We start from the raw sequence: 20,782 nt of genomic DNA, 5'->3' as shown, positions 1-20,782 counted from the left end.
ATTTTTTTAGTAATCGTTTTTGTTTTGTCAAATTGTGTATTCGAATTTCTGACATTACTGTTTTTTAATGATGAATTTTGATTTTGAAAAGAAGAGGTATCAACAACTTTTTAAATGCAAAAAAGTACCAGTTTTATATATTGTAAATTTCGATCTGCTGTACACATGTTTCAAGGAGTAACTTCTCATCAGCAGCATTGTCAAAAAAAAAAACAAACAAACAAACAAACATATTATAAAATATTTAAGCATTTACATTGAACTTGACATAAGAGATTTATACATAAATGTGGTTTAAAAACGCTGAAAATGCGAGGCTGTGTATAGCAAAAGTATGGACTGGTATTTATTAAGTTCCAGTCCACGTAAAATTCAGACTCTACCAATTGAAAAGTGATTCATGGTCAAGAAAAACCCACCAAACAAACGATGCTCTTTTAGTCTACATATGCTATACTTTCAAATAACAACAACCTTTTCTGTATTCAGATTAGCACTTTTGAGAAATACAATTATCTCCCACTGAAGGCAACCAAATAAAGTCAAATCAAGAACGATAACTCTTGCAAAGTATAAATTTCATGTACAATCTATAATTTTTTTTATCTCAAAAACGCAACAACCAAATGAAAAACTAAGACTGGTTACGTGATCAGTTACTGTTTATGAACAAGGTAATAAACTGAATTTGGTGGGTTTTTGACACGCATGAATCACCTTCTGCCTGATTTTTAGAAATGCCTCTACTTAAGTAGTACGATACTATTTCAAAAATAAGAAATATCATCTTAAATTCGCAAAGTAAATGACTACAATCTCTAGACATATTCATTTTTATTTGTTTGTTTGTTTCTACTTCTACTTTTTCTTTATGAGTTTTTTCTGCATTATATATGCATGGTGTATTATAAAAAGTAGATTTGTTTTCGTTTTACCTCTAAATGTAGTCCAGGTCATTGCTGTTCCAGTAACTCGTTCATCACCAGGGTGACGTTGGACAAAATCACAGTGCATCACTTCAAACGTCATATGCATCACGTTTAATCATTGTTGCTTTGTTGAACTTTTATACACACCTCCTGTTAACATTGGGAGGAATTTTACAATGAAGCAATAGTTTTTAATGAACATTTCTAAAATTGAAAAAGAATCTTTTTGTGATTGCGGTAAAATGGTTTCAATAAGAAAATCAAACAGTTTTTGATAAAGTGCGTCGTACTTTTAAAAAGGCTTAAGTTATGTATGTACAAACAGGAAATTGCTACAAGGTCAAGAGACACTACAGCTATTTTGGTAGATTTATAGGTTTTATTTTGAATTAATCAGGACATAAATTAAAGAACAAATATCTTTTTTCCGCTTAACATTAGTATTTTTTGTACTGCTTCATATATAGATATATTCAAAGTCTTTCAGTACACTACCCAAACCAGTCATGTCATATAATGTATCCCTTTTGAATATATGGCAAACGACAGTTTTGCTACATTTCAAAGAAAGGTTTCAAACATATATTTAATCTCAAACATGCAATTAAAATGTGTTGGTATGTTACTTTCGTAGGAATATGTAAATGCAAACTAACAATTTTAACAAGCCTCATTTTGCATTCCACCTGACGAACTCCATGAATAATAATCAACGTGTAGTCAACTGTATAATTTAGCCATTGATTTGGGGGTTTAAAAAAATTCCAATCGCAAAAGCTTATCGGTTTTTTCCTGTTTAAAATGTTTTGTGTCCTTTTTTAAATTTAGAATGAGTGGAATAAAAAAAAAACATGAATGAATTGGAAGATATTAAAAAAAATGTAAAAAGAGTTGAAAGCATGGCATTTGTCCAACTATTAACATACATTATTTTTACTAAATATTTCGTGTGTTAGATTTACTTGCCGAAGATTTACCTTATTTGACTAACAAAGACATGTATAGCTATGTTAAATGTACGGTGTATATGTGAAATTGCACCATTGAATGCATATCAAAAATTGATTCGTGCATTTTACTGGTTAACAACCAATCAGTTGATATTAAGAATACTCAGTATAAAGGAAAGCGGTCCCATAATTGTAGGGGTCATTAGTAAATTAATATACTTGTCAAAAATATCTTTAAATCACAAACATGCGATATTTTACTTCAGTCATTTTGTGTAAAAGCACAGAATCGTATAGGCGAAAAACAAGTTTGCTAACTATGCGATCCATAAGAAATGGCATTTTAGTAAAAGGTCGATACTCCCGATAATGATTGGGGTCTAATTTAATTTAGGCTGTTGTGAACTATAGGGATTAAGGGAGCTTATCTTTATTTTTTGTACTTGAAAATAAAAAATTGTAATAATGCCAATTACCACCAAATAGATAATTGGGTATAACTCGGCAGCCGGTGCTCGGGCTTGCTGCTTCGTTCAGTTTGAGAAACTTGAATTGCGTTTTGGGGCTACACCACCATAGTTATTCTTATATACCGCATTCGATGTTTTTTTCTCTCGTAATAATTCTAATTTATCACAATTTGCCTTTGTAATTGGAGATGGAATTTATATGGACATTGTAGTTACATTTGTCTACAACTGATAAAAAGTCAAGAGTTTGAAAGATTATAAACACCAGGAAATAAAAATGACAAAATACATGTCCTTATTTATGTATCTTCTGTTGTAGTGATTGATGTGATTCATAACAGTTTGGGAAGACAGGTAATCGTTTTTCCAGATTCTTTGATCTCAATTTCTACTTGATATAAAATATCTTATGCCTTAAAAAAATCAAAGACTCGATGACTTTATTCATCGCATCATATATCCATCCAAAAAAAATTAAGACAAAGGATGCTACAGGTCTAATACATGAACAATAAAGACTGCAGTTCTTTAATATAACAGGGAGTTTATATTTAATCCACACTGTAGTTATATTCATTTCCAAAGATGATTCAACGCGTTTATCTTGATGCGTGTTTACTTAAATGTCAATATCTGTAAAAACATGCAATGGGTGAAACATGATATGAGAAAAAAAATCATTTATTTGACTATATGCCACTAGATTCAAGGGAAAAAAATCAAGATTTCCGTAACATGTTGACTAATTGAGTGATGATTTTATTGAAATGCACTGAAAATAAACATTTCAAAGGTAGATAACTCTATCAAAAACATGATTTTTCTAACATTCTATTGAAAAATTTCCGACCAAATCCAGTGATGCAGAAATACAGAGATCAAATATTGGTATTTTCAAAAAGCAAAAACTATTGATCAAACGTTATGACTTTTCATTCTGTATTGTCATTTTCCTTTCATTTGTGGTTACATCTCTTCATCACTTGCGTATGCAGTTTTCATATCACATTTAATATATTATGCAAGAGCTTACTGTAACTACGCAGACTTTTTGTACCGCACTGTACTACTAATAACTAGGAACAGAGTTATGTTGTAACTTGTTTGAAGTTATCATTCCTCGTCATAGGATTAGAACTTGGATATTGTTTCCTATTAATCAATGGACATACAGACAATTACAAATATCCTGTTGGAATCCCCTTATCAGACAACGATATATAGGATTGTGAAATCGAATGTTACATGTTAATGTGGTCAGCGAAGATTACGTTGGTCGTCCAATTCTCAAATCTTTCAGTTGTTTGATCAGTGAAAAATGTAGAGACACACTGGGAGCAGAAATAGATTACACAAACGATAATTATGAATTTGACGAATAACAATTATGCTAGAATATAATTCAGAACAATATTTAGTAAAAATAAAATTCAGAATACACATTAACACACATTAACAATTTTTTATGCTTAATGTATGGGTTTCATTAAAATTAACCTGTTTATGAGAGAGTAATCAAGGGAACTAAGGTTATAGCGGTAATCCAAGGAATGTAATTAAAAAGACCAGACTAGGAAAACAGGCATACAAAACAAAGAACATAAAGTAACTGAAATCATACATACAAAGTAACAAAAGCAAATGAGCAACTCGGACTTCAAAAAAAAAAAAAAAAAAACTGGGCCCATGGACCAGGTGCACCGGTAGATTAAGCGTCCTCTGCTTTTCTAGAAACACCTGCCTTCAAACTTCTTGTTTTAGATTTTTGACTTTGAATGCAATACAGCTGCGGTCTGCCCTGTGATGTATGTGATGGTTTCCACGGCATTCATTGAATTTGTCATCCCAGAAGGGTTGTTATCTCTTTGACATATTTACCATAACCTGTGATAGACGTGTTGTCTGGTCATCTGGTGCTATTGTTTTGTCTAAAGCGTACTTTTTTCGTTCTTCGGTAATTTTCCTTGATTCTAAGTAGACTTGCATATGGAATTTATAAATCATATGTCATACGTTTTGCCAAAGCTTGCTGGAGCTATGTAAACTTTTCAATATTTAGATCCACAAGCTTATTAAGATCATTAAAAGTTTATTGCGGTGAACTTTTGTTTTGTTGAGTGTGTTAAACCGTTGCCTATATATTTGCAGCAATACCAGATATATAATTTCAAGTTTCAATGGCTTAGCTACATGTACATATACGTTTTCGCTTTATTTTTTATGCAGTGTGTAAATAGTGCTTATATTATATGTTTATGGTGTCTTTTGTCGCAAACTAACTTTTAAAAATAAAAGTACATGTTGTATTATTAATATATTATTAATTATTACCCAAATTCCGATAAAATATGTCTAAAACTTACCAATTGATGTGAATTTAAACCGGGCATCTATACGAGGCCAATATGAAGAAAAAGAGGCAAATATGGATCAAACCAGGGCCAATACGGCATCATAACTTCCGGTCGTTTGATACCGCCATTTTGAATTATATATTATCACTTCATTATCATGCTGGATTATTTATGCATATGTACATAAACATGTATATAATTAACCAAACAAATAAAAAAAAAATAAAAATGAGGTAAGAAAACTTTATTTTGATTTGGCATATTATATTATTCAAATACAATCACAAGCTCTAAAGAGCTTCAGACCAAATATAAAAAAACATACATTATGAAAATTAAACCAGACAAACTAGAATTAAAGGATGTGCACATACAGGTAGAAAACATAAAAAATCAACATAACAATGATTTGCAAACCAATAATTTATTACACCTGGTAACCCTATTGTAATGCCTAAAACAAAAGAGAAGAATATAATTTCATTTACACATTTGAATATCTAAAATGTGCTTTCAGAAGAATTGTGTTATTTCAGGAACTTTGATCACCAGGACTATAAGATGCATAAACACAACAAAATAATACAAACAGGATATTTAAGAATGATTAATGCAAATAAACCTACTTGTTCTTGGTAAAACACGGAAACAACTGTTCCACAAATCCTATAGTTGAGTTGGCTAATACAATTTTCAATAAATATGTAATTAATATTGGCCCTGTTATAAGTTTCGACCAATATGACAGACTTCAAACCTATAGCAGGGCCAATATGAAATTAAATATGTATTAACACATTAACGTATTAACATATAGGAATAAGTGAACGGAAACGTAATATTGTTTCAGAAGAATTGCAGACAGGTAATGCAGCGAGTAAAAGCCTACTTATATCATATCTCTTAACCCATTGACACTTTGAATTCTGTATAATTTTTTTTTCGAAAATGAGATTAGTAAATATAATCACATATTTATTGTGGCTTTATTTCAATGCAAACTCTGTCAAATCTAAACATTTACCCTTACATGAAATACATCTCGTTGAATGAAGAAAAACATGATAGTTGTTAACTTGACGTATCATGTTTGCATTAGCTATCAAATGTTTCATCTCATTCGTCTTTATCTGTTTATATATGTCAATTAGGGCAATTCTGCCGGGAAGCATCTATTGGTTTTTTAAAACATCATATCACATAAACCTGAACTGTAGTCAGAGAATATTTCTGCATTTCCAAGAACAGGTACACGTAGTGCTTGACGTTACTATTCTCGACGTCACATACAACACATTTTCGAATTGAAGCTCTCCTTTTTTAACCGTCGGGACTTACCGCTACAGTTGTCGCTGTTTTATTTAATCTGAAGATAGTTCGCATATATGCATGACGTGTTAGTACCAACGAGTCGCTTATTAGCTTAAATCATGCGTAACAAATCCTTACGGGAAAATCCCATACTAATCCGCCATGTTGGTTTCTACGGGACGATTCGTTTAGAAACGAAGTTCGTAAGTTCCCGTCGAACTCCGGTGACAATCGTCTGCTTGATCAACTTCTCGGTATTGAACGTTTTTCGCGTAAAATAAATCCGAGATATCCGAAATAACGCCGAAAAACATTATGGGTTCTTCGGTTTTTGGACAAAGCATTTAAACGTAAACAATATATCCTAGCAACCCGATCACTGTAAACATGGCCGACTTTTTACAATGTAAATATTGGCACCGAGAATTAAAATCGGACCGGAATTTAACGATTCAATGCTTAGGGAGAAGCCGTTTGGCTAAATGAATGAGCAAGTCATTTAAGACAATTTAAACGACGGTAGGTGTCAATAAAGTCGTAGAAAATATTTTTATTCAAATTTTAATAGTATATTATTTATGCGACGCCGAGTATAATCAGAATCCATTCCACTGAAATAGTAGTGACATATTATTTCCAATGCTGGCAGTTTTCATGTTATTGTCATTCTTTAATATGTTCTTAGCCAGCTTTCTGTAACTATTGGCATTTTTAAGCGGATATCTAATTATGACTCGTTGGTATTTGATGATGTATCCTACGGAGAGACTATAATGCATTACTGAGTATGCTTTATGGTGCATTTGTTAGTTTTCTCAAATCATTTTTTTTAACCTTACATGTATATTTGAAGCTCTGTGTATTATTACATCACTGTTTAGATTGATTTTGAAGAATTGGATTTTTTTTGTCTCTTCTGGCGCTGATCTAATACTTGTCAGATATGTATGTGCAGTTATTTTGTCATGTTAATGTTCATACATGATATAAATATCTATTGTATCGTTGTTACTGAAACATTATGGCATGTGATTACTTCCTTTATTTATCAATATTTTTATATTGAAGATTTCTGTACATTTTTTGCACCTCAATATTTACAAAAGACACTATTTAGACCATTAAGTGAACACATGAAGTTAGAACCGGTTAAACATTTTTTGAAATTGCCCAATTTACACATTTAACTGTATAAATGTAAGTTGTTCATACATGATTATTATTTTTCTCTATGATATGGTCATTGCATCAACTTTCAGAAGGATAAATATATGCGACATCACACCAAGGGTGATGTGGAATGAACAAGTGATATAAATATAGGCGTTAAGACTGGCTGTCTGTGTGGTTGTGTATCATTTTCTGTAAAAAAAACTTGAAAGGTCGAAAGTGACTATCTGTCGTTTCTAACTTGTTCTTCCAACACTATTAGTGACGTCACAAACGGACAATCGCTAGAATTTCTCCCATGACAATGTCCAAACTCAATCGGCAAAAATATTCTAAAGTAATCCTAGATAAATGTATTTTATAACCCGTGAAAATCGAATGTCACAAAATATGAACTCACGTTTTTTTTTATATCAACATTCTTAGAAAATTGTTGTTACTATGTTTTTGAAATCAAACATCTTGAGTTGATGTTTTTCAATGAACAATTTTTCGCTCATTATGAAAGCTATAAAAATCAGTTGACAAAACATGAATGAAATGAGAAACTAATTAATATTTACTGAGCAGTATGTACAGTTCAGAAGCTGTAGATGTAAACATGTTGCAGAATGGACAACTATTAAAGGTTATGTAATACAATTGGTCCTATTGTATTTGAGTTGTGCATTGAAAAAAACATAAGTACAAACAATAAAACAAAAAATTATGTACGGGGGATTATCATGCATACAATATTGTCCATTGAATAAAACACAATAGCTCCATATGTACAAGTGTCATCAATAAAGTATCTGCTCTTGGGTAGTAATATTGCCTTCAACATAAATAACATTTTCGCCAGCGGCTAGATGCGTTATCAAAAAAATATGAAATGAATGGCCGATCGTAACGGAGAAGTTGGTTTGTTATCATCACTAAGTAGTTACTTTGTGTTATGGAATGAACCACTATTTCTTTTGGGTGTGCATGTACAACTATTTCATACCCTCATAAATGAAGTAAAAGAGAGACTTGAGCGTTTTGTTGATTTCACGGAACAATGAGTATCCATATTTAACAGATTGAATTTAATGTACTTGAATATTAATTATACATGAATTGTTCTACACAAACAAACCAATCGATGCAAAACACAAATGCAGGATTATCTTCAAAAAAAGTAAAAGTATTAATTTCCCTTCGTGACTGAGTGGTCTTAGAAAAGATGGAATACATACAAGGAATCAATTTTCAAATCAACAAATCCCTGAAAAAGGGAATATAGGGGCAAGATATAAAATGATAAATATATTGTAAATAAAATAATATAATATGAAGTTCGGCTCCACTTCCACTAGTCCCTTCTGACATTTACCAAACCTGGTAATCATAATTGTTTGTTTTCATCACCTGTATGCAATCGATGGATACACAGTTTGTATGGTAAGGTTCGATTCAAACTAAGGCAGAATTTTGGTTTTCGTCACTTCTGTTTGGAGGACTCGAAATTACAATCATTTCATAGATATCACTTCTAGAAACTTGTCTTGTGTGGTGAGGTCGTTGATACACGTCTGCCGTTTGATTTCTTACCGCAACTAAGCTCTGCTTCCTTCCGAAAAAAAAAAAACATTTTTGTGACATATGTTATATTTTTATTCAAATGTGTGACTTGAGTAGTTATAAACGAATGAATGACTAAACAAACACTTAAAAGATGTTTTTAGTGACTAACGTCCGAATATTAGCCTGAATTTGATCAAAATTGCCAATATAATAAAAACTACAGAAGTGCGCCAATACGGGATATAGCTGTCTAATATGAGATTTAGCCGTCCAGAACGGCTTTTACTTATTAAATATGTCATATTGGACTGGTTAAAATCCATATTGGACTAGTTAGTCAATAAAGGTATAATTGCGTAAGGTTTTACGCCTCAGTACATTCTGGCTAGCTACGGACCAATAACTAAGCGAATAGGGAAAACCTTACAAAATTATACTATAATACGTTACTTTTGTTGGTTTTCAAATAAAAACAGCACATGATATATACACATTATTGAGAAGTTGGATAACTAATCAACCTATCAGTATTATCTTAAGTGACCCGCAAATAAACCATAACCTACAGATCAGAGATTTATTTTTGTGATACCGCTATTGTTGACAGTTGGAATAGAGGATACATTATTATCTCAGCATCGTCATTATTAAAAAAATAATATGTCTTCAAAGTAAAGATTGAAAAAGAACACTTTATCGACCGACAAGTTTGAGTTATAACAATTGACATTACTTCTTTCTTGTTTGATCTGGTAGAAAGTATTTTGTGGTTTGGACATAGAGCTTAGATATCGTAGAATGGGAAACGTATGTTTTTTTTTATTATTTCAGTATTTGCAAAACGTTTAATTTTGTTGTTTTAAGTCAAGCAGTTAGTGTTGATTATGTAAGAGCTATCAAGGGAACCAAGGTTATAGCGGTAATCAAAAGAATGCAATCTAGGGACAAAGACCAGACATGGAGTTGCTCATAAAAAGTCAAGTCCGGGCTGGACCAAAAAAGAGGAAAGGAAAACTATGATAAGTTGAACAAATCAGTTTTCAATGCGCAGATGGATACATCGTAACGTACGACATAGCAGTCCCTGTCGTGCGTTAATTTTATATTTCAGATAAATGCAAATAATTTTTTGTATTTTTTTGTCTCTGGATGAATCAAGTTTATCAAGTAAAATTTTGAAGGCACAGCTTGACGCTACAAAGACAAATATGCCTATGACTTAAAGCATGTTATAGTAAAGTTTAAAGAGTACTCAAGGGATCAAGGGAACCAAGGTTATAGCGGTAATCAAAAGAATGCAATCTAGGGACAAAGACCAGACATGGAAAACAGACATACACAACAAAGAACATAAACATCCGCCGAGTTGCTAATAAAAAGTCGTCAATTTTTTGTGGTGCAAACGGATACACCATAACGATCCACGAGTTCTTGATGACGACCATAAAACTTCTGTAGTGATGACTTCAATCTTGTAGTAATATAACCATGTTCCAGAAGCCTATTTGTCAGAGTTCTAGCGCGATAAAAAAAAGTCTGCGTAGTTTCGACAAGCTCTGTCATAACGTATGAGTCGTAATATGAACACTCCATACGCAGTTGCTGAATGTTGCCACAGATGAAAGGAAATATATGCAATACCTTGTTTTGTCCTTGTCATGAAACACGCCCACTCTTTCTATTATATAGGGTTATATAATGGATTTACACGTATTGTTCCCGTTTCATGACAAAGGATAGTTGTTAAGGATATTATACAGATCCAATTGAAAGTATTCATTGATACTTTAAATGCCCATTTGTGTAAATAAACAGGAACATATAACTATATTAGGTTATGTATACTGCTTAACTTTTTTTCTCATAAAATGTAAATTTGTATACATTTGTATATCGTTTTATAACAACATGGAAAGTCGAAACCTTCTACGTAGTCATTGTCACGTTATTAATTTGAATTATATTTTTTTTTGTTTTTGGTCAGTGTTAAATATGCAATTTTGTGCATTTCTTACACAACTGGTTACTTATAAAGTATACAGTTTATTGACTTTTAACTAGTTTAACTACCTTGTCTTCCATACACAAAATGAAACCCCAATTGCTATCATGACTAATAACACAGCACTGCATATAACGATTCCTTTGAGGTTATCTGTCCGAACAAAAATGTTTGTTACTACAATGTATATGTACAAAATAACAAAACTGATTTTAAATTCTAGATATTAAGCTTTTCAGAGCATGTGTTGCCGTTTTTAATACTTTATATTCCGTATGAGGCTAACAGAATCAAATAAATGTGGCCATCGGCTTACTACATTTTGTTTGTACTACATTTTGTAACACACTGTACTTTGCAAAACTGGGTAATTAAATGTATGAACTGGATTGATGGAGTTCGATATCGAAGGTGTTTATAGTAACTAAACGAATTGCTGCTGTACTATTTTTTATTTTCTTTTGCTTTTTTTATGTATATGAGATTTGGTATATTTTTGTTGTTGTTCAAGTATAAGTTATTTTTTATTGAATGTTTTATTTTCTTCCTCTTTTTTTCACGAGGAAAAGTATATGAAGTTACTGCAAGCAATAAACCTAAGACGTGATTTTTTTATTTCTGCCCATATACGATTTATGAATGGATATACAAATGTAGTACTTAATAAGGTTGAGCTAGGGTAAGGAAACTTGAATATTGAAATCATTGATATGTGTGTATCATATTCAAAATCATTAAACTCTATCAAGCTTTCAAGTGTTCAGTTGAAACAGAATGAAAATATCCCAAGTTACTTTGATGAATACATGAGGTTGATGTACATATAAAATACTGAAAACAAACTAAACTGATTAATAAAAGTTGTGTGCCTTACCCTAAGGCTTGAGTAATGAAATGCTTTAAATTTTGATAAGCATAGTGATGGATAATTGTAGCAGATATAAATTGTTTAAAGGCAAATGCTCAGTCCTTGCATCTATAAATGAAGGTATTTGAATGAAAAATTGGACAAAATGTAACATATTTTCCCTGTGATTCCAATAGAGATAATATTTTGTTGATTCATTTTCATGAGTTGACACTGTTACTGCATTATTGCTTACTGTGACTGTTAGTTGTAGTTTTTTCTTCTGTCAAAACTGTAAAAAACAACAATGTATTAAAATTCAGATTAATAATCATAAGAATGAACAAAATGCGATACACATTGCTTATCGATAAATTTTTTCCTAGATTGTGGTATAGCCTTCCTGCAACAAGATATTTCCTGCTGTGACATCCAAGTTCGAGGAACACGTTAAGAAACCAACTGCATTTTTTAAAAACACATTGATACCATATGTATAACAACAAATGTGCATGCTGTCAAAAATTAAAATCTAGGGCCACTACAAATATTTGGTAAAATTACTTAAACACATTGTCGGTGTAGTCCTTTGTTTGTGCATTTGTTTAACTTATTATCAGTGTCTTTATTTCTGTATCTACTAAGGATTCACACCAAAGTTCTTTAACCCCGCTGCATTTTTTTTGCGTCTGATTTGTGTCTTGTTTTTTTTCTAATTTGTTGTTTTTGAGAATTTTTTTTATTTTGCTTAAATATATTAAGTCAACTATTTCGCTGCACCTGTCCATGATATTGTTTCGGGGCCAGTCATAACCTTCCCTGTGGTGTGTTTGTTTCATCTTCGTTCATTGAAAACCCATGGGTGGAATTGAGCTGACATCCCATCGGGGTTTGTTGTCTTCTTCTTGGTTCCCCTGATTACTCTTTGACACCACTGGGTCGATACCTCTGCTGGTGGATTTTGTCTCCGAGGGTATCATCAACCCAGTAATACAATTTTTAAAATTAAATGGTTTTAATGGTTTTAATGAAAGAAAAATTGGCTCGAACGTCGTCCAGTATAAAAAGGTCCGAACCTGTCAGCAGATCGGACACTCTGTTGTCTTGTAAGTATGTGGTGTCCTCAGATGGGAATCTTAGCACACTCACATCTGGTATGGAAAGTGCCCCGACCAATTCAACTAAAAGTACCCAATCACACGTTCAGTCTGCAGAACCATCTATTCCAGTACAAAAATTCTGACTATTTTAAAATTATCAAACCATGTTTCATCACTTTAAACGATACATTTGACTACAACGATGTCGAACCACATTGTACCATATCAAAATGGGGTATTAAAAATTGCAAAACATGCAACATTCTTATAACCGACCCTTACTTCTCCAGTTCCCTTACAAACAAAACCTTCCATACAAGAAGTCACGATGACTTAAGTTGCAAATCAACAAACTTAATATATGGATTAGAATGCAACTTATGTGGTTAAATATATGTCGGAGAAACGCAAGAATGATTAAATAAAAGAATGTGCAGTCATCGTTCGGGAATTAACATTACCCAATTCCCGACAATTTATTAACACTTTAATCAACAAGAACATTCAATCCTCTCCATGAAAATTTCTATTTTAGGAAAAAAAATACCATCCTACGAACAGTCCCGTTCTAAGTAAAAACTATCATAGGGAAAGAGAGGAGTACTGGATACGCAGACTAGGTACTGCAATACCTTACGGATGCAATGACAACATCAAAAGTATCGGAAACCTTTCAAGCCAATATAACAATAACGTAAATGTGATGAATTTATTTGACAAAAATCCAAGACGGGAAAGGAGTCATGGTCATCGCCACTATACACAAACCTCTTGGACTTCATCACATTAGAATCAAACTTTATTCTATACCTCTCACTCTACTACACTCCCTGTACAAAACAAGTCTTGACACTCCTGTTTCTGACCCCGCGTCATCATTATACAGACTTGTTGCCATCATTTTGGATATTGGTTTCCACAGACTCTTTAAACCAATTTGTGTGAAAAGTCAAGATGAAGAAAAACGATCATTTCTTCCACTACCGTTTGTCAACAAAGGTATAGATGCAATTAATTTGGCTAACATCCTCCATCACAAAAACTTTACCAGCAAAATTCCCCCATATTTCAAAGACAAATCCATACCAATTATTTCATATTCCTATACTTCACCCATCGCATCCAAAATTTTCAATTATAAAAGGCTATTGCAGAAGCTCGAGATTGAGGACTTCAAGGCTAAACCACCTGACTGTTCTTGCAAAACCTCTCCATTCAAATATGGTCCTTCTGGTCATGTCGTTACTGGAGATTTGACCATTATCGAAAACGAATCTCTGCGTAATATCCTTTCTAAAGCTCCCAAGTATCGTGAACCACGCTCCAGAAATTGGAATTATAATTTTAAAGTTCTTATGGATGCCGTCGAGGACTATGCAAGAAAATGGATAAAACGAGAACAAAAAGACATTGATTCTCTGTCAGAGTGGTTTAAGGCCGTGAGATCTTTAATTTTGAAATGAATGAAGGTTTTAAATAGGTCAATGAGTGCCAAGGCTACATCAGTTTTCAAGGATCCCGATATAGCAAAAACATTGTCTACTATACATGACAAGTATGTTGTTGTACCAGCAGACAAAGCACAAAACAACATTGTTTTTGTCTGCAGAACATTTTATATCCAATCTTTATTATCAGAGGTAGACGTAGAAAATGATAGCAGTGATAGGACCTACACTGCCACCACTCTCTCCAAAGAAGAGCTTGTGGAAAACCATAAATCTGTGCTATCGTCTTTTGGTCTCTCTACCAAGGACGATGATTGTGATTTACCGTCTATATAATGGATTCCTAAACTTCACAAGAATCCATACAAACAACGTTTCATAGCTGGATCTGCAAAATGTACCACCAAAGCTCTTTAAAAACTTTTAACGTCTATACTCACAACTGTCAAAGAGGGTCTACAGTCCTACCACAACACTTGTTACTCCCGTAGTGGTATTAATTCAATGTGGATCCTTAAAAAATTCGAAAGATCTTTTGGAAACAATCAGTTCAAGACTATTTTCTGAATATAATAGAATTAAAACCTATGATTGTTCAACACTGAATACTTCGATTCCCCATACCCAGTTAAAATCCCGACTTAAAATCATTATACATCGTTGTTTTTCCAAAAAAGATGGTACACCTAGATACAAATATATAGTTCTTGGTAGAGATTCCTCGTACTTTGTAAGAATCAATTCCAAATCATTTTCCAAATATACAGAGGAAGATGTTTACAAAATGCTGGAATTTTTAATCGACAACATATTTGTCTAGTGTGGCAGACGTATTTTTCAACAAACGGTCGGCGTTCCAATGGGAACAAATTGTGCTCCTTTACTTGCTGACCTATTCCTTCACTCTTTTAAGGCTGAATTTATAGCTGATCTGATCAGAAAGAACGAATACCGTTTGGCTAGATCCTTCAATCTCAGTTTCCGCTATATAGATGACGTATTATCTTTAAACAATCCTAATTTCGGGGATTTGATACATCGCATCTACCCAAAAGAACTTGAGATAAAGGATACAACAGACAATGTGGAGTCAGCCTCATATCTTGACCTACACTTAGAAATCGATGGTAAAGGAAAACTATTGACCAAACTTTACGACAAACGTGATGACTTTTCATTCAGAATTGTTAACTTTCCTTTCATCTGTGGCAACATCCGTTCGGCTCCTGCGTATTGAGTGTTCATATCATAACTCATGCGTTATGCCAGAGCTTGCCGAAACTACTCAGACTTTTTGTATCGCACTAGAACTCTAAAAATAGGCTTCTGGAACAGATTATGTTGCTACAAGATGTAAGTCATCACTACAGCGGTTTTATGGTCGTCATCATGAACTCATGGATCGTTATGGTGTATCCATCAGCACTATGAAAACTGATGTATTCAAAGGGTCATAGTTTTCATTTTCTCGTTTGTCTCCCCCGAACTTGACTTTTTATGAGCAACTCGGCGGGTGTTTCTAGAAAAGCAGAGACACTTACCCTACCGGTGCACCTGGTCCATGCTCCCAATTTTTAGTGGAGTCTGAGTTGCTCATTTACTTTTCTTACTTTGTATGTATGATTTTAGTTACTTTATGTTCTTTGTTGTGAATGTATGTTTTCCATGTCCAGTTTTTGTCCCTGGATTACATTCTTTTGATTACCGCTATAACCTTGGTTCCTTTGATTACTCCCTCATATTAAACATATCCACTCTTGTTATATTCAGATTATTTAAATTGAATTGACTTAAATTACACACATACAAGTAGTGGTTACGACTTCCAACCAAATCGTATTCAGGGCTAATCTTATTAAAAAACATGGTAAAATTGGTAGCCATTGCATTTCTGTCAAGCAAGCAACATAAAGCAAATAAGGAGATACTCGTAGGATTCTGAGTCCAAATGATATGCCTTTGATGGAATACGCATTCCAGACTTTTGTTTCAGTAGCCAGGTATATTTGAAATTCGTGTACAATTGTCGAACAAGTACAAAACAGAGGTACGCTTCATTGAATAAATATTTCCACCATAAAATGCATTCAATAAACGCAATGCAAATTAAACTACAATCAATCGATCAAAGATGTTCTTAAATACATGTAATGTCATTTTATTTCATATGCTTAACGGTAATTAGAAATAGGTCTCCAATGTCTTCAATTGATCTCATCTATTTTCCTTCCTCTTACTAACCATTTGACGATCTGATATAATTGATGTTTCTGTGTATTATCACGCTATTCAAATGAAATTGTCTTACCTGCAACTGTGTTGTTAAGAATCCGAAAATATGCTCGAGGTGTACAATTACCATGTCTAGATTTACATATCCATTCCACTAAGCCTATTTCTTTGAAATTGATATCATATCGAAGCAATAAAAATGGAATCAATTTGAGTGGTGTACATAACTATATTGTTTTTATATGATAAAACCTGTAAACTTATTAATACGATTAATAAAAAGTCTAAAAATAGATGGTCATTATTATAAGTTCATTTTTAAGCGGCGTTGTGAATGGTTACAATTCAAATATACTGAACATATTTCATATTTCTATTTATTTTCGGAATGTTTTATCTAAACAAACATCATAAATTATTGTCTCATCCAACAAAAATATAATAAGAAGTAACTAGAACAACACTCTGTGCTGCTTAACCTTGTTCTCTCTTATCGCTTTGATTAACATGTACTAGCTTATTAAAGCATACAAACATTTGTGGTAAAAAATTATATTTTCAACAAATCAAAAAGATTAACATACAAATGATAATGATTATTACCGAATTGAAAAATAATCCCTGTAAAGTTACACGGCACTCTTCTTAATGTCTGTAAACATGTGTCGTTATTTAGATTTTCAAATGTGTTCAGATCTGTTTCAACACTGCAACCATATGATGTAACTCTGATGTTGGAAATATCATAACTCTTCTTTACTGAAGAGACTTTAGGAAATTCTTTTTGCATTAAAAAAAACAATACAATAAATATAGAAATGATGAAGTAACTTTGATCAAATGCAGTATATTCTTAGTTGAATATAAATGTTGCAGTTCAAAAGGATGTCATGGATAATTCGTATTTCTTTTAATTATCAAAAGGAACATATAACATTTTTTTGCAGTCGATTAAAACGTTCCTCACCGATGGGTCCATATCTGACAATATTGAGACAAACATACAATGCTATGACAGTGTCCTTACATATTGAGTTTTTTCTTTGTTAACCGTTTCCATTACACTTTGAAAATTATTTGATAATTTTCTGAACTGACATTAAATCACAAGTACAGACTCTTTAATGAGAGTAGTGTTACCAAAAAAGAATGGGATCTCATTAGCCTAAAATACAAATGAATGCTAGATGATGAAAGATGTGATTTGGACTTTTTAGCCTTGGATCCTTCCACAATGAAACAAAAACAAACATGATATTCCTTAAAATTTCTGCATTAAAAGGACAAGATAATTGCTTGAATTAAGCTATTTTGTCAATTCATAACCCTTTGGTTACTTTCTTGTCATATTTTGGCAGGTAAATGATGTCAACACTCAAGACAGAATTTTACTTTTAGTGAGTATATTATTATTAAGTGAAATTGTTTCTTAAGTGTAACATATTTTTGGATGTAAATATGTAAAAAAAAAAAGAAAAAAGAAACAAACGAACACAACACAAAAATACAATTTTGAGCATTTTTTTTTTTGTTACATGACATATGAATTTTACCTTTCTCACTGACATAGACTGGAAAACTCTTTCCATTTGAACAGAGTATTTCACATAATTTATGATCTACACATTGATTCGTCTTTTCTTCAAAGTGTACAATGAGGTGTTTGTCTTGATTGTGTATGCACTTACAAACCATATTCTGTGGAACAAAATATTTTATATCGACTAGAACATGAAAGGAAAACTATATTGACCATATGTAAATTAGTTAACACATCAATTTAAATCTACGTTTTTTTTAGTTTATTGATAAAGTAAGCTTGTATGTTCTATTGAATAAATAACATTTCTTTTAGATGATGTATTTAATACATTATGCAAACAAAGCAAAAGTGTAAATGCAATCGGAGTTGTGGGACATACTTACAAAATATATGAACAAATCAAAATTCAGCTCAATTATACATCGCTTCACGCAGCTATAAAATGAATTTACTATGCTGGACGTGACATTTAAGTAGTTTAAAGCCTCATCTAAAACCATTTGGACTTCTGCTTTTGTTGAATTATTGTCAAGATTCCCTTTTGTGAAACAGCCTGTAACATCAATTTTTTGAAGTAAAGTATGTTTTGCAATCTCTTAATATACAATATATTTAGCGATCATATGCAAACAAAACGTAACAACCAATCCATTCAGTTTTTGTTTTTAGCAAATAGTTTAGCCTCTATCTTTTAAAACTATTCAAGTTCAAATTTAATGGAAAGTGAATATCGCTTTGTATGGCATCTTCGTTATGAAAATCGGTCTATGGGATTTTTTTGTTAACCAATATATTACACCTAACAATTAAGCATGTACTATATTGATACTCTCCATGTTTTGACAATTATACCATATACCACTGGCGCCTTACGTACAACGTCTAACGGTGTGTTTTACTCGGTTTGAATTGTTTGTTTGAATTGAATGTATAAATATGGCTTGACACTTTTTTTTATATAATGTTAAGTAGGATGTCTGTGCTTGCTTGGTATTTGTATGCGTGGTATAGGTTAAAACATTTTTATCGATTTGTTTTTTTTTACCTGCAAATCTAGTCCACTTCTGTGCTTTTTCTATAACGTGTTCATCACCAGTGAAACCGCTCATCTCCGACGTGATATCCATGGCTTTCAATCCTTCATTTTCTGTTGAAATGTTATATATAGCCTCTGTAAACATTGGAAGAAAGTGAACAATTTTCCACTGGTGTTTAACAAACATTTTTGAACTTCAACCACTTTGTTTTCTTGCCGTTTAATAAACAGAAAAAACAATGCGTGGTATAGGTTAAAACATTTTTATCGATTTGTTTTTTTTACCTGTAAATTTAGTCCACTTCTGTGCCTTTTCTGTAACTTGTTCATCACCAGTAAAACCGCTCATCTCCGACGTGATATCCATGGCTTTCAATCCTTCATTTTCTGTTGAAATGTTATATTTAGCCTCTGTAAACATTGGAAGAAAGTAAACAATTTTCCTCTTGTATTTAACAAACATTTTTGAACTTCAACCACTTTGTTTTCTTGCCGTTTAATAAACAGAAAAAACAGTGCGTGGTATAGGTTAAAACATTTTTATCGATTTGTTTTTTTACCTGCAAATCTAGTCCACTTCTGTGCCTTTTCTGTAACTTGTTCATTACCAGTAAAACCGCTCATCTCCGACGTGATATCCATGGCTTTCAATCCTTCATTTTCTGTTGAAATGTTATATATAGCCTCTGTTAACATTGGAAGAAAGTAAGCAATTTTCCACTTGTGTTTAACAAACATTTTTGAACTCCAACCACTTTGTTTTCTTGCCGTTTAATAAACAGGAAAAAAAAAATATTTATAAGTGTGTCGTGTTTTTGCTTCAAACGAATAGTTTGAACAGGAAAATTTAAATAGTCATTTTGAAAAAAATCCTGGTTGTATTGATTGATGCAAATTAGTACAAAGAATAACAAAATCGAGATTTATCCGAGTAACATTTGTATTTATTACTTATTTTCTAAATGTTAGTGTTTTGTTACATGTTTATTTATATAATATCAGGTAAAGGCAATTTCCATTGAATAGTGTTATTACTGCCCCACCACAAAGCTGTGCGGGGATATAATTTATCTCTTGCCTGTCTTTTTGTCATTCCGGGTGGACTAGTTTCCCGGATTATTTTTTTTCCAAATATCTTGAAATATAACAGATTTTTTTTATGCACGTGTAGTAACATATAAGGTTTGAGTTTTGTTCGGGTCTGTTTATTTTAAATGGAGTCATACTAGTTTAATCTAGCAAGATCATTGTAACGATAAGTTTTCTGAATTTTTTTATAACCCTGAGACACTGTTGATTTTTTATAGAGTTGTACGCGTTCAACTTCGATAAATATTGTAACGATCAGTTTTCCATATTTGGTTAAAAATCTTAAGATATCGAAATGATTGTTTGTATGCAGATGTTAGTTGACGAGTAACAGATCGATTTAGGGTCTTTATGTACGTTCTTTTTGTAGTAATGCCCTTAGAATATGATATTTTTTCATTTCCCATACTTTTTTCGGTATGTCTTGAAACATTGAATTGACGTTTAGGATACAGGTTGATATTGATGAATTCGAGTCCTTTCATGGAACAATGTCCTTTACTATCTTAGAATTTTTCAGTGAGACAGAGTCAATTGTGTTGTGCCGACATATCTAATCACAAGGTACACCATCATTGACACTTTGCTCACATAGATATACATACTAACTTAAAGCATCAGGACAATTTAGCCAACTCAGATTACAAACAAATGACCTAGTCGATTACACAATGTTGACAATATAATATAATGCACTCACCAGACAACCAACACAGTACTAAAGCAATTACAATATGAGTTCCAACAAAAAAC

The 20,782-nt window shown here is 32.3% G+C and overlaps 1 protein-coding gene across 1 annotated transcript; it reads right to left on the bottom strand.

Moving 5' to 3' along the window:
- Window positions 1–7,111: 7,111 nt before the first annotated feature.
- On the bottom strand, window positions 7,112–19,746 carry LOC148620060 (uncharacterized). Its single transcript, XM_088580643.1, has 10 exons — window positions 19,501–19,746; window positions 19,226–19,351; window positions 18,950–19,075; window positions 18,288–18,457; window positions 17,915–18,059; window positions 16,965–17,129; window positions 16,438–16,527; window positions 11,838–11,873; window positions 10,803–10,887; window positions 7,112–8,778 (listed from the first exon to the last, which is right to left on the bottom strand). The coding sequence occupies exons 1-10, from the start codon at window positions 19,676–19,678 to the stop codon at window positions 8,622–8,624; spliced, it is 1,278 nt and encodes a 425-aa protein (XP_088436769.1). The 5' UTR covers window positions 19,679–19,746; the 3' UTR covers window positions 7,112–8,621.
- Window positions 19,747–20,782: the final 1,036 nt, after the last annotated feature.

The sequence above is a fragment of the Perna viridis genome, chromosome 4 (assembly GCF_037379345.1).
Source record: "Perna viridis isolate PV_CMFRI_1.1 ecotype Kerala chromosome 4, ASM3737934v1, whole genome shotgun sequence".
NCBI lineage: Eukaryota > Metazoa > Mollusca > Bivalvia > Mytilida > Mytilidae > Perna > Perna viridis.
This window is presented reverse-complemented; position numbering and strand designations above follow the sequence as displayed.

Coding starts and splice junctions, on each gene's coding strand:
- LOC148620060 (XM_088580643.1), bottom strand. CDS start 19,678: ATGTTTGTTAAACACAAGTGGAAAATTGCTTACTTTCTTCCAATGTTA. Junction 19,352..19,500: donor GAAGTGGACTAGATTTGCAG/GTAAAAAAACAA, acceptor CAATGTTTACAG/AGGCTAAATATAACATTTCA. Junction 17,130..17,914: donor AGTCTATGTCAGTGAGAAAG/GTAAAATTCATA, acceptor AATTTCCTAAAG/TCTCTTCAGTAAAGAAGAGT.